The sequence below is a fragment of the Manacus candei genome, unplaced genomic scaffold, assembly GCF_025592945.1.
Source record: "Manacus candei isolate 608988 ecotype Guabito, Panama unplaced genomic scaffold, ASM2559294v1 h1tg000035l, whole genome shotgun sequence".
In the NCBI taxonomy this organism is placed as follows: Eukaryota; Metazoa; Chordata; class Aves; order Passeriformes; family Pipridae; genus Manacus; species Manacus candei.
In genome coordinates this window covers 1,499,477-1,514,266 of record NW_026138083.1, presented here as the reverse complement: position 1 = coordinate 1,514,266, position 14,790 = coordinate 1,499,477, and the positions used below count along the sequence as shown (strand labels likewise).

The 14,790-nt window shown below is 48.2% G+C and overlaps 1 protein-coding gene across 5 annotated transcripts in view; it reads right to left on the bottom strand.

Annotated features, from left to right (window-relative positions):
* SPTBN1 (spectrin beta, non-erythrocytic 1) overlaps positions 1-14,790 on the bottom strand; it is a 114,398-nt gene that overhangs the window by 14,152 nt on the left and 85,456 nt on the right. For all 5 annotated transcript variants that reach the window (XM_051792817.1, XM_051792819.1, XM_051792818.1 and 2 more), the window contains 9 exons: positions 12,243-12,333; positions 8,203-8,349; positions 6,504-6,767; positions 5,711-5,935; positions 5,438-5,527; positions 4,966-5,244; positions 3,656-3,786; positions 2,172-2,376; positions 1,684-2,058 (listed from right to left, as the gene is read on the bottom strand). In XM_051792817.1, the coding sequence (XP_051648777.1) occupies positions 1,684-2,058; positions 2,172-2,376; positions 3,656-3,786; positions 4,966-5,244; positions 5,438-5,527; positions 5,711-5,935; positions 6,504-6,767; positions 8,203-8,349; positions 12,243-12,333 (1,807 nt within the window). The remainder of the gene's footprint in view (positions 1-1,683; positions 2,059-2,171; positions 2,377-3,655; positions 3,787-4,965; positions 5,245-5,437; positions 5,528-5,710; positions 5,936-6,503; positions 6,768-8,202; positions 8,350-12,242; positions 12,334-14,790) is intronic.

Here is a 14,790-nt window from a genome sequence, read left to right as displayed (position 1 = left end):
AGGGGCCACGCTCCTGATCACACACACAGGGACATTTCAGCTGCTCCTTCATCACTGCAAAGGCTCCCCAGCCACTGTAAATGCAGTTGGTCCGTCAGCACTAAAAGGGCTGTTCTGTTGTTAAGTCAATACATCCCCTGGAGAACACTTAAGACGAGACTGGTGGGTCAAGGGACCCCCAAAACAGCAAAGATTTGCCACTGCCTAAACCTGCTGCAAAACATGGTGCCAAAACAAAGTGACTGTTAAATGTCATGGCAAGTGGGGGCCGTTTTCATCATCACATCTCCTTCCCCTCACACAAGTGACAACAGCACTCAGGATCTCTGTATCCAAACCACTACTCCAGCTGACAGAGGTGATTTTTGAAAAATGTAGATAATGACTTCAAAGAGAAGAAAATTCAGAAATCTCAAGATTCTACTACTATTAGAAATCTCTTTTCCTTTCAAACACTGTCTTGGGACATCAAATGCTAATTCTTGACTGTTTCACATATTTTTCAAGCCAGGAAACATTCTATTAGCTCTTGCCTAATAATTATTTTTTTTAACATCAAAACAAACTGCCTTCTAGCTACAGGCACAGAGATCATGCCTCTCATAATGATCCATCTCAGTGCTCTGGCTGTTCCAGCCAAAAATTACCCTAAATGCTTTCCCGACAGCTCTGTGCTATGATTACATATTCCTCCATTTAAGGCTTGATTATAATTACCTTTTTGAGAGACTGGGATTGATGTTTTGTGAATGTCGCCCATTTTCTGTATAAAATCTACAGCTTCAGAGAGTAAAACACTTGGAAAATCAAATGCTTGCTCTCTCCCCTTTATTCTAGTGCAAATTGCAACATAACCAAGAACTGGCTGGCAGCTTGGCCATAACAGCTCTTTCCTGACCTACTGGGATAAATGCAGTCAGTTGTAATTCCTCTGTTCCTTAACCAACTCGTTCCCTTCTCAAATTCTGATTCTGGCAGCTGAACACTGTATTTTGGTTTAGAATCTCCCATGTGTTGTATGAGCAGCTGCTGCCTTGTACTTAACATATCTCGACTTCAAAAGATTTGGAATTAGATCAAGTTTGGGTGCTTTTAAAAATCTTAGCCTGGACTGTGGACTTTAAATCTCTCCAGACTGCCTTTAGGAGGCACCAGGAAAGGCCATATTTAAATCAGAATGCCCAGCCTCATAATCAAGTCAGAAAGCCTCTGTGCAGATCTTTAGACTTCCTTTGCCTCTCAGAAAGATAAACAGTGCCTGGCACAAGATGGTTTGGTTGGGGCTTTTTGGCGGTTTTTAAAGCAAAAAAACCCCAAACTAATCAACCAGCCAAAAAAACTCCAAACCCCAACAAACCAACCAGGCTTACACATTCCTTCATACTTGTACTTTAAGTCAACACAAAAGCTCTCTGCCTTTATCATTTCTTCTTCACCCAAGGGCAGGAAACGGAGCAACGTCAAACAATTGCTGCCATGTTCAGAAACCTGTGTACTTACAGATGGCTCTTTCAGATAACCAACCTAAGGCACTGACAGAGAAGCAGACAGGTGCAGTTATTCCCACAGCAATCCTCTCGGGAAGGGGCTGGCAGAGCTCTGTGTCCCCAGCACGGAGGGACCAAGGGCAGCAGCAGAACTGCCCCGCTCAGGTTCCCACACCCCCGTTCCCCCGTCACACACCTGGGTGCCCAGGGCCTGGATATCGTGCTCGAACGTCGTGTGCATTCTCTGTAGTGTTTCCACTGTGTTTTGGTCTCTGCCAAGCTCCTCAGGCAGTTTCTTGTGTTTGTCTTGAATACGCCCTAAGATCTCCTTGGCATCGTGGTAAAATTTGTGCAGTTCGTAAGAGGCCGCAAGGATTTGTGTTCTCGTGTCAATGAGCTCCAGGAGGTCAGCCCAGGCCTCATTGAGTCCGTCCTTCCACTCTGCAATTGTGGCAGCATCTGAGTGTCCAGAGTTGATGAGTTCATCTGCCATGTGGTTCACAGTGTCCACACGCTCCTGGCCAATGTTTCCGGTGTCTCGGGCGAATTCCCGGAACCGCTCCTGCAGCATCTGGAGGGCAGAGCAACAGTGCTGTGGTTACAGAGTGACCCTGTGATGGTCTACAGTGACCACTCAGTGTGTGCAGCACCCAGGAAGGGCAGGTCGGCCCTCCAGGAACTCACCGTGACGTGCTCGTAGTCCTGGCCCAGCTCGTGGGATCCTGCCACCACCTCCCTCTCTGCAATCCACTGCTCCAGGTCGTCCACCTCGCGGTTGAGCTGGAACAGGCGGTGTCTCTCGTCCAGCTTGCCCCTCCTCTCCTCGGCCAGGTCCTTGAGGCCGGCGTACAGCTTGTCCACCTTGGACTGGCGCATGCTGATCCGCTCGCTGGAACACAGGGAGCCCTGGGTCTGCCCCGGGTCTGCACTGTGCTCACAAACCCAGGGCAGTGGGGGACATGGCCCGGGACAAACCCCTCCCCCGGGGTATTCACCCACAGAACACACATCTGCTGCACGCAGGGCTTGGACTGGGACACGCTGGACCAACCCTCTGCTGGCAGAGGTGACTGCAGTAGCTGGAAAACTTGTCTGTCCTGTACTAAAACCCTCTGGCTGTAGAGAGAGAAGAGCTGGGAACCAAGCTCTCTGTTTGTCTGGCCACAGACCACACCAGTCTTCTCCCAAAACTACAGTTAGGATCTGGGCTGCTGAGGCAGAGGCAGTTCATTTTCGTTTAAACTCTGTGTCCAGGTTCAGCAGCACTCATGGGTTTCTTACCCCCTAAAGCTCAGCATTTCCACAGAGCATTAATATTTCTACTTGCTGCCTCTTGCCTACATTTGTCTGAATCACACAGCCCTGTCAGAGTGCCTTCCCTCTGCCTTGTAAAGTTGGTGATATTATTCCAGTACTCAGACAGCTCAGACAGGAAATCCACTCTCATCAGAAATGATCACGACCACAAGAGAGTGCTTTTGAGTTCAGTAACAACCTTCCACCGGAGGCAGAGGGTGTCTGTCCCAAGCCAGTCCCAGCCAAGGCAGAGCAATTACACACATCAGCCTCAGAGTGGAGTCAGCCTTGCAGTTGGAGCCAGTGCAGAACTCTGTGTGCTGAGCTGCAGCTCCTACAGCAAAACGGTTCTAAAGCTTCCTGAACTCTCCCCCAGGGAAAGCCGTTTATGGAAGCTGAGATCAATTTACCAAAAACAAGATGTTAATGTGCCCATGTTTAAAGCATCTGACTCCAGGCTCTGGTTCTGCTGGAATCTCAAAGAGAGGAGGCAGATTTTGGGGAGCACTGCAGGAGGACAAATGACTATGACCTTAGGGGCTGGACCTGAAAGTTGGTTGGAAGAGCCAGTCTGGACCTTGTCCCTCAGGACTGCTAGACCTCCAAAGGTTGAGCAGTGCTGGCAGACCTGGCACTGCCAACCTGCACAGGGGCACCACAGGCATTGGCTGAGGGTAAATCAGCAGCTGCACCTTCTGCCCCTGTCTCTGGCCAAATCAGGGTGGTCCAGCTTGCACCTTGAACTGAGTGAGGCTGAACTCCTCTTCTGAGCTACTTAGGCTGTGCTGTAGTCTTTGTGGGTCAGAACAACCTAGTGAAGGGACTGAACTACTGAAAGAACTCATGATCCAATTAAAAATGGCAATTAATACCTTTCTGGGTGGTTGTCTGCCACCAAAGTTCTGCTGGTCTTTGAAAGCTGGTGTACAGTTTCAGCATAGTCTTCTACAGCTTGTTCCAAAATCTGGTGTTTCTTCAGCATGGACACGGCACTCTGTTCATCCTGTGAGGGGACAGCAAGTGACAGTCAGGCCCCCACTCCACAGAAAAACACCACACAGCAGGTTCAGCTGGGTGTGGGAGCAAACAGTGATGGCCAGGGAGAACTATAGGGACCTGCTCCCCAGTACAGCCTGAAGACAAGTCATTCTGCCAGTGGTATATAACACTTGTCACAGCAAATGGTGCCCACAGACAGCAAAATAGTGAAAGAGAGAATGCAGCAGCCCCTCTGGGATGCAGAACAAAATGACATCAGCTGTGCACTGAGCAGGAGGAGTTTCCTCTTCTCTGAAGCCCTTTGTGTGTTCCCACAGCACTGGTGACTGTGCAGGTCTCAGAAACATGGAATAGTTTTAGGCACGTCACTTGTCAGGTTTCTCAGTGACAGCATGGGGCAAAGAAAAAAAATCCTATGGAGCCCATGCCAATGGATTCTCCACCAAAGTGTCTGGAGAAGTTCCAACGAAAACCAACTGTAACTTCCCTGTTATGACGAAGAAAAACAACCTCCAACTCTCAGTGTTAACTGCTATTGTCAATAAGTCTTTTCATTAGAATATTTTGCATAATGAACTGTTTGCATTAATACTCCTTATTTGCATTGCTTAGATAGAAAAAAGAAAACAAGCTCTTCTTAACTGGAGACTGAACACCCACAGAACATGTTACACTGACACAAAGCTGAGCTTTATTTTCTCAGGGCAGTGAACAGAGTGCATTTATGTCAACACAAATAAGATCCAGCACTAACACCGCCTTGGAAAGCAGGAGTTCATGTCCTCTTGGGTATGGTGTGATGCTGTGCTGGTCTCCTGTCACTGGCAGTCAAAGCTGGTGACAGAGGTACCAGGCCCCGTTTCACAGCCAGGTGCTCTGTGCTGGCCTTCAGAACTAACACTGAACTGGACCTGACTGGGCCACACTGAGAGCTCCAACCTTACAGCCAAGGCAGCAGAGTTGTCATGCAGAGTGTGAGGATGCTTCCCTGGCTCTGTACAGCCAGGCCTACCCTCCACACTGTCAGGTGTATAACATAGAGGTGACAACCACTCGAGGTTTCACCAGGAATTCAGTCTGGTTCTGTTGCCATTACATGAGTAGTGCCACGTTAAATCACGCCACCTTCCTCCCTCTAGCAAAGCAGTCGAACCCAGACTGGTGTTGCTGTGGAGCTGCTCACCTTGGCCTTCTCTTCTGACATCATGTAGAGCTCCTGCTCACTCATCCAGGCCTCGGCCTCGGCCGCATCGAAGTAGTACTGCTGAGCCCTGTGGGACTCCTCCAGGCGCTTGTGGCGCTTCTCCGTCTCCTCGATGAGGAGGTTCCACAGCTGCTTCAGGTCTGCCAGTCTCTGCTGGATCACTTCAGCATTGGGGCTGCTCTCTGTGATGATGTTCTGACTCCTCTCAAAAATGTCATCGATACGAGGCTGATGGCCCTGGATTTCTTTCTGAAGGGTCTACAAGGGAGAGAAGTTCACTGATGAGACAGTGCACCAACAGAAAGGAAATGCAAGTCAGGGGCAGCAAAACACACACCATCAGCTCACGTGGGGCTGTGCCACCACCTGCTTTACTCCAAACCTTTCCTTCCCAAATTAGTCAGCACTAAGGAGAAACAGCAGGTGTGGAGCTGTAACAGCACCAACTTACCTGGTTTTTCTTTATTAGTAGCTGCACAGTCTGGAGGTTGTGTCCATGATCAGTAGATGTAGCTATGGGCATCCTCTCTCCGACCCACAACTGCAAGGGAGAGAAGAGCAGCACACGTGATTTCAAACTACCCCAGGGACAGGGAGGGCAGCAGAGGGAGGCTGCAGAAAGCAGCAGCACTCCAACATGGCCAAGAGGCTTCCTCCTGGGATAGCCCTGCAGTAGGTGGGATATTTTCCTACTGGTGGGGAACGGGATTTCCTCCATACTCACAATTTCATCTTCCACGTCCCTGTTGAACTGGTGGATCTCTTTGGAGGCCAGCAGGTTTGCTTTTCTCTCATTCAAAGGCTCCAGCAACTCCAAGAATTTCTTTTCTACAATAAGGCGTTTGCCATCGACTTCATCTGTGCTCTTGCCCTCCTGGCTCAAAGCCCTGGCCTGGCTCTGCAGCTCCTCAATCTCCTTCTTACGAACATCCATTTGATTCTCCAGCATCTAAACACAAACATGGCAAAAATGTCCTGAAAACCAGGGTAAAAGCACTTGGTACAGTTAGGGCCCAGCAACAGCTTCCTCAGAAGGAAGAACAGATGCTGGCCAGTGAGGATTCACCACGTTAGTAATTATTGTAGCATTCACATTGCAAGGAATGAGGCTTAAACAGAGATCCACAACTGGGAGCATGCACTGATCCCCTCAGCTCTGCCTGCTGGTCAAAGCGGTCAGTTTGGCAACGACATAAATGAGTTGTTCTATCGGTCAGGGTACCCTGAAACACTTGGGAGCACACTCAGCTAACTGCTCCCTGCTGGCCCTGCTAAACCTTGCTGCCTTCACAGCAGGGAACCAGGGACAAATCTGAATCACAGGCAGGTAGCCATGTGCAGAGAGGGCATCAAGAAATTTGTTTCTGTGGGTATGTCTGGTTCTTCTGAAAGATACTCGAAACAATGGGAAGAAAGACAAGCAAATCAATTCTGTTCTAAACTGAAAGGCTCCCTCTCCTGTTCCTTTGAGTGCAGCATCTGCTGTCTGCCCTCTCTGCCCCCTGTGCTCTGTTTACCTGCTGCTTCTTCAACAGGATGTTGACACTGGTGAGGTCTTTCCCGTAGTCATCCGACTGAATCTGGCTCTCCAAGCCATTGAGCCACTTGTCCAGGTCAGCACAGCTCTGGGTGAAGAGCTCGGCCTTGTTTGCGTCGAACAGACGCTGAGCCTTGGTCTGGGTCGTGGATTCCAGCTCGTCCCACATCTGATGGAGACCTGTCAGCTTCTCCTTCACCACGGCCTCGGTCTCTGGCTTCTCTGCAATGAGCTGCATTCCCTCCTGCAAAGCGAAGAGCATCAAATGGAACCTCCTCACAGCACTCACAGCACTCACAGCCCGTCAGGACAATTATCCTGATTAGGGAGCACTCCGGATCCCTCATCTGCTGCCAGCATCAGCCACTCATTTCCTATCTCCAATTATCCAGTGACTCCTTCCAGAGCATCAGCCCCCAGGCCCCTGCTGCCTGGAAGAGGTTTCTGGGCCCTGGGAAGGCCAAGCAATGCCTCCTTTCTCTGCCCTGCTGCACATGTTCCCTGTGGGAGCTCCCGGGGACACGGCTCAGGGGGATGGAGCAGGAGCTGCACACACTGTGTGTCCAGTTTTTGGGGGCCTCGTCATGGAGAGCCACAGGGACCCAGGGTAACACTGGGACAGGGAGCTGGTGGCCCCAAAACTGGGCTGTGTCAGTGGGTTACAGCAACTACCAGGGGACTAAGCCAGAGAGGAACAAGATTCCTTAGGAAGCTGGAACCCTGTACCCAGCACCAGCAGGGCACTTGGATGCCTTTTCACCTTTACAAAATTGCATTAGTTTTGGAAATATTTTCTTTATTCTAATTCTCCCTCTATCTCTGCACCTGGAATGCTGCTCCCAACCCAGCACATTCAGTGTGAATGTTAATCCAGGGATTGTCACAACTCTGGTCCTTTGCTGCAATCTGATTTTTCAGAGGCAAAGGGGGAGGATGTATTAGCATCACTAAAAAAGAACTTTCAGTACTAAGAGCAGCCTCCTAATTACACCATTAAAGGGTATTGCCATTTGTAGATCAGAGAAAAGCCTCTAATGGGATATGGAGTGCCAAAGTGGGAGAGGAAATGAGCAATTAAGCTAACTTACACTGAACAGAAACCCACTGTCAGAGCAAAGAGGAGACCTCCTCAGTGTTCCAGAGCCATGCAGGAGAAATGGGGGGGAAGTACAGCTCATCACAGCGTATTTAAGCTTCAGGGTAACTTGATACAGAGCTGTGAATCTTAATTAATCACAAAACTGGCTGTACTTTACCTCATGCACTACTTTTGCAAGGGGAAAGAAGCCTGGTTTAGTCCTGAATGAACGAGAACCAGCTTAGCAACACAGGAGACTAAACTCAGCTATTCCCCTACATTCCATTATTTCCCGGGAAGTGCTTCTACTCTGTTAGCTCAAATCCCCTAGGCTGTGCTTTCCTCCTGACAGATAGGAAAGACCAGACAAATTAAACTGGCACCTTGTCCAACATGAGTCTGTGAGAATGGCTTGGATGAAAACCATTTAACATGAGAGAAGAATAAACTGGGTCAGCTGGAGACACAGTGCAGCAGAAATCTCCTTTAGCCTTCCCTGGGGGATGACTCAAGAGCCAACTCTGCAGAGGAGCAGGTCCCATCTTTGTGCACAGCCACCTTGGACAAAAATGAGGGCATTTTTTGGGTGTTCTTTACTTACCTTTTCAATCTTCTCCAGCCACTCTTTGTTGGATGCAAGCTCTGCCATAAATGCCTGGTGCTTCAGCCACTTGCTGTGCAGGTTCCTTGCCTCGTCATAGGACATGTCCTGGGCTGTAAGCATCTTTTCATTGATCCAGAGGGAGAGCTGGAAAGGAAAACACATGGGGGTTTGTGGAAACACTCCTAGTGTGAAATAATGGGGGCCTGTGGAAACACTCTTAGTGTGAATTAATGCAAAGTATCAAAATGCCTCCGAACAAGGATAAAGAGATGACTCTAGAAAAGAGCTGTGTGAGATGCAGAGACTGCTCTTACTCAGAGTTTTCCTCAAGGTTCAGTCAAGGACCTGCCTCTAACAGTTGAATGTAAACACCCATCTCCAGTGCATAAAGAAGCCACAAGTGCAGCAGAAAGGACTCGACTCTGTGATAAGCACAATCAAACACTCAGGTCTCACCCAGTTCACCAGCACAGCAAAGGGACACGTGTCCCACTGGCTGGTCCCAGGGTACCTTCAGATCACTTTTTCCTCTCAGCATTACTCAGTGTGTGACTCAGGGACAGGAGTGTCCCTCCACACCATGTGGAGCCTTCCTGACTCCCTGAGGACATGGATGGGGTGGCAGCCAGAAGGCAGCTCCAGAACTGACCAGAGCCCCAAGGATTCCAGCTTTCCATGGACACTCTGAATGAGAAATCCCCTATTTCTACTCGTATCAAAAGTAGAGATGGTTTTGTACCATTAATTCACACCACATTTGTACCTTTTCCCCACAGTCTTTCCTCTATTTAGCTTTACATACATAATCTGTTTATTTGTCCAGTCTCCAGTAGGGTTTTGGTATTGGAGACTTTTCTTTCCTCACTATATAAAATCCAAGATGGTTTTCTTTCTGCAAATACAAAGGCACTGAGAACAATTTCCATATCACCCCTAGAGCAAACCAATACTTTAAGAGATAGTTTATTTGCCAAGGGCAAATGGAATGTGGAAATGATCCTAGCAGCCAACATCCCATTTCCTCCCAGAGCCAGTCTGACTGCTTCATCTGTCCCTTAGGTGTGGATAAAAACCACATTCACAGGAGTGTTCACAGAATCTGAAAAGGTTCATTTTCTGCATATTTAGAGCGACCTACCCAAGTGGAAAATGTCAAAACAAATCTCAGCTTGGTTTCCAGAACACCACTTGGGAGAGCAAGCAGCCCTAACCCAGAGCCCTGGCCTCCACTGTGTGCTCAGGACATAGGGCAACAAATTCCACTGAGCACTCACAAACCTGTTTTCAACTGTCCCTTAAAAGCACCATAAGTTCCACAAAAAGGGAAAACTTATCAGAGAAAACAGAGAAACTCCTCATTGGATCTTCCCATCCAGTCTCAATAGAAAAGTGCTCATGTTAATGAAGACCTCTGTAGGCAGGGGTTGATGTTAGAACAGGCTACTGAGCAGTGCAAGGCTACATGGAGATTAGGAGATAACCCAGAATTAGTGGTTTTACTCCTGCCTTTCTGGGGAGCAGACAGCTGCTCTGCCCTGCAAATTGCACTGCTTGGCTTTCACTGTTTGTTTTTACTCGGCCACAGCTTTAGGGCTCCCGGGGATTTCAAAGTGCTTCCCAAGGAGAGGCAGCACTGTCCTGTGACCAGCTGGGGGGAGGACAAACCCCTCGTCTCTGCCTCTCACAGTGTTGTTCTGCTCCTTCTGAGGGCACAGAAGTGCAGAGACAGTGTTTAAGGGCTCACTATTAAAATCTGGATTTTTGCAAACTACAGGCACGGGAAGTCAGTACCTTCCGTGCAAAAGTAGATTTTTAGAAAGTAATACAATTCCCTGGATTGCCTGAGATTGACACTTGGAGCCTTTATTTCTCCAGAAAACCCTAAGTCAGCTGTTAAGGCCAGTAGAGCATTAGGTTTCCTCCCATCCTTTGCAGCTGTCCCAGAGCCCTGTTTCTGCTCCAGCTCCCCCTGTAACACCCTGCAGTGCCAGCCAGCCATGGAGACAAACCCCTCCTGACCCTGGGAGAGCAACAAGGGCAGGGGAAAGGGCCCCGAGTGCTGCTGCCCTTCCTAGACACTGCCCAGAGCCAGGCTGGCACAGCCCATCCTGCTGGGAGAGGCTCCCATGGCCAAACCTGCCAGCACACTCCAGGAAAAAGCCATTCGAGTGTGGATCCTCGCCAGGCCCTTCACTGGCGTCCCCACGGAAAGGAGCCCAGACAGCACTGGGACTCCTCAGGGAAGAGCAGCTGGAAACTCTTGGAAGGTGAGCTGAGAAAGAGCAGGAAGGCAAAGAAAGCTAAATGGCAACATTTATCAGGTCCCCTCCTCTCAGGATTTCCTGCTGTCACTCTTCCACTCACTCACGAATTTATTTAACACGTTCATATGGACACTGCAAGGGACAGCCAGAGAAGCAGCGCCCCAGGATTAACCTGTGACAGTGAATGTGACTCCCAACGACACAGTCTGCTGTTTCCCCTGCCTGTGACCCCTCAGGGAAGGTTTATCACTGCTGAGCTGCTGGCAGGAGCATTATCCTGTCACTCCTGAGCCCCACTGACCCTGCTCAGGGCCTGGCCCAGAGCAGCAGCAGGAAGGACGAGGGGCACGAGGCCACTCTTATAACAACACCCAGCCTGGGGAGGAAAGTGGCTGCCCTGGGAAGGAACACTGCAGAGAACACTCTTCCTTTCCTCGGGTTACAGAGGGATGGACACTGTCCCTCGGGGCAGGAAGGACAAAGGATCACTGCCAGGTCAAACAGGGACTGTTCTCAGCCCCTCAGGCAGGGCTGACCACAAAGCCAAGGGGAGGTGTTCCCATGGCTCCCTTCCAGCCCACAGGACAGTGCTGCTCCATCACACCCAGGGAGGTGTCAGCAGCACTTTGTAACCATGCTGCTGTAAATCCTGAGTCTCATTATGGCTCAGTCTCCTCAGGAAACAGCCCTTCCATCATCACCAGGCCCAATGTTCTCTCCAGGAGGAGTGGAGACACTGGTGACATTGGGGTAATTGTGAGTTTGAACTGTGCAGCCCAGACAGCCATGCTTTAGTGGCTGCAGAGGAGAGGCATTCAGGCAGCCAGCACTGCAGCTTTCACGTGTTCCTTTTTCTTTCAGTGACAGAGGGGCAAACCCAGCTCCTGGGGAACACATCCACACTGACTGGGAGGCTCCAGGAGAGCTCCAGGAGCCAGGGGGATCTTTGTACCCGAGATGGCACACAGGAAGGAAGAAGCTGCTGCTAATAACAGCAGCGTTTTTGCTAATCTGTCATGTTTTAACTACCAAGGAAGGAGCTGAGGGCAAGCTCATGGCTGGCTTACGCAATGCAGGGACACAGACTGCACCCAGGCAACCACCCACAACACCACTGCCCAGTTCAGGAGAAAACCTCCCAGGAAAGGCTCTTTAACATCTGCCAGGACTGCAGGAAATAACCTGAACATTACTTGATTCATTCCTTGTGTTAGGATAAGAGTATTCCAAACCTTGAAATGTTGCCTTCGGTGTAAAGAGTCCACATAAATCATGGATACAGTTTCTTTTTTCAAATGTTATAATACTTAACCGTTTTAAACACATGAAAACTATCAGGTAAATCACACATTATAAATGACCCAGCTTAATCCTGCTCCCCTCTTATTCCTAACCTCCTCTTCTTCTGACTAATGTTTGGGAGAAATCACTTGGAATCTCCTTCACCAGGCCACATACACCTGTAGACAAAATTCTTATTAACTGCAGTACTAATCCCATCACATTCCACTGATTATAATTTATACCACAGCAGAAAATCTTCATTGCTTTTGGCAGTTTTCTATGTCTTTATCTCACATGACAAAAGAAATTCAGTTCACAAGAGGAACCAAGCATTTATTTTTGCAGGGTTTTTTATGTTTACTCCACACTAAATACTACTGGATGACTTGACTGCAAAATGCTGAGCCTTCCAGTCCTCACAAAACATGGAGTGAATGCCCTTCTGCAGGACACAGCTTTGAGCAATAAAAGTGAAAGGACATGATTTACCTCTTGACAATCCTGAAGGAACTTTTGGAGGTCCCTGTTATCCTTCAGTCTCATCAGAAGTTCACTGGCTGCTTCACGGTTCTTCCTATGTCTGGTCACAAAAAGAAAAACAGCAGAGAAAAGAACTTGAAATAGGTATTACATGGAAAACTGTGGGTTTCTGGAGCCTCTTTGGGCCCCAGGTGCTGAGTAGTTTTGTAGTGTGTGTCCTCTGCTGCCTTTTAAAGGAGGACATTTTGGAGGCTCAGAGCTGTGTGTTATTTAATGGGCTTACTGAGGTTCAGCCTCTATTTGTTTTTGTGACCAGTTAAACACACAGAGAAAGTTTTGAAGTCAGCAGGGTTTCACAAGTTGTCATGGACAGAATTAGGACAGATCCTTGCAGCCCACAGGAACGTTCAGACTGTTTGCCAAAAACCATAAGAAAACTGTTTGCAAATAGCAACACTCAGGTGGGGTTGTGTGGCCCTTGCAGAGCGAGGACCTGCTGTAATGCTCTTTAGAACACTCCTCCAGCACCTCCCTGTCCTGCACAGAGCTGGGGGGGCTGCAGAGCCTTCCCAACCCTGTGTTTGACCAACAGCACACGCAGCACCCCGGGGGGTTCTGCAAACAGAACCTTTATGCACCTTGGGACAGAGTGTTTAAGAGCAGACAGAATAAAATAAAAGGTTAGTCCAGAAGCCCTGGGTTTCATTCATCACTTGAAGGATGAGTCACGCTGATAATCCCAAAGGTCTTGGTGGGTTTTTCAAATGGAATGGGGCCTGGAGAGCTGATCCCAAGGTACCTCTGGGCATGTTTTTTTAAAAATTGCTTATCTGGAGTAGTTATCCTTGTCCTTTTATTATTTATGAGGAGATTTACATGGAAGAGACAGAGTAAAGAAGACAATTTTTATTTGTTCCTATTGCACTGTGCAGGGGTTTAAAGTGAAATATTGCTGCCATTTGTAATAAGATAAATAGGTAGTGAGATTTGGAAATTATTTTAGAGGGTGGCAATTTATAAGATGAGCTCAGCACATGCTGGCAAGAGCTAAATAAATCCGTGTTAGTGGAGATCTCCAGAGACTCCTGATGTTCCAGAGGACTATAAATTACACGGTGATGACAACAACTGGACTAGGATAGCACTTTCCCTGATCTACAGTAAGTCACCAGAGCCAGCTCTGTGGCACAAACTGAGTGACTTCAGAAACACAAGGAACACTTAGGGATACATCTGCTATAAAAGCAAAAGGTCTGTGGGCAGAGCAATAGGAGAAAACCCTTTGCAGGATTACAGTTTGCTTCTCTTTGGTCTCAAGAGTCCCCTGTGAATAACCAGGAGAGCAGGTCTCTGTAGCTGTAGGTCAGGAAAACGGATTTACAGACTGGATGGCAAGGAAGACACAAGTAACCATCAAAGCAAGAGCCTGGAGTCCAAGCCCAGGTGAGCCTGAAGTTCTGACAGAGCACAAAGGAAAAGCCATGTAAGTTGTGCCTCAGGAGAAACCTCTCCAAGGCAGCAAACAACCCTGGGGTCCATCCCACTCCTCCTTGGCTGCACTTCCCATGCCTGGGCAAACCCAGTGCATTACTCAGGTCGCTAAAATGAAGCAAAGAACTGCTGGGGTGATTTTATCATGATGATTTCATAGATCTAAGGCTAGATTACATTACAGGCTCTTGTACTCTGGAGAGGACACGAGAGATGAAGTTAGAAGGAGAACTTTCATGACACTTATTTGAATTAAGACTAAGTAGAGAAGTTGTTATGTTGAGAAACCTTGAGTTTAAAAAAACTAATAAAATTATCTCCCACAGAGTGTTGGAAACACTAATTCCAAGGACTTTGAAGGAAACCATGCAGGGATATCAAACAGAGGATGACATACCACAGCAAATATGAACTGTGGTGCTTAGAGTGATTTAACTGTAAAAGGTTGTTTTGCTGCCCAAGATGACCTGGAGTGAGACTGGACAAGGAGAGTTCTCTGAAGAACAGGGCTGAACTGTAACAAGGTAGAAGCATTTTGAGAATGGACACTGCTGGAACAGACAGGAATTCCTGTGTTTTCATCATTGACATTTTTTAGGTTCTTCTTCTCCAGGCTGCCTACATCTTAATATGATTAACTGCTTGCTCAAATATCCCCAAATTCTTTAAAAGAATTCACACTTAAGGTTGCCACTGACTGCTTCTTACTAATTTGTTGCAATAGTTTGTGGAAGAAAATCCTACACTTGCAGAGAAATTTGCTCTGCAGGCTCCCAATTATTTAGAATGACTTGGAATTTCCCTGCCTGTATCACACACATGACTTACACCCCAAGTGCAAGATCTGACACAAATTATTCCAAGAGCAGAGCAGCACAATTTGTCCCAGTGTCCCCATGCTGACTCCCAGAGGCCCCTGAAAATGCTGACAGAGCTGAAAACTGACAAAACCACTTGTGGTTTAACTGTAAAAGCCTTGTGGGTTCCAAAGCCTGTGCAGAAATAATAAATCCTGCACGTGGTGTGGATGTGAATGCAGCTGCCTGCTCGCAGTACTGACATATAT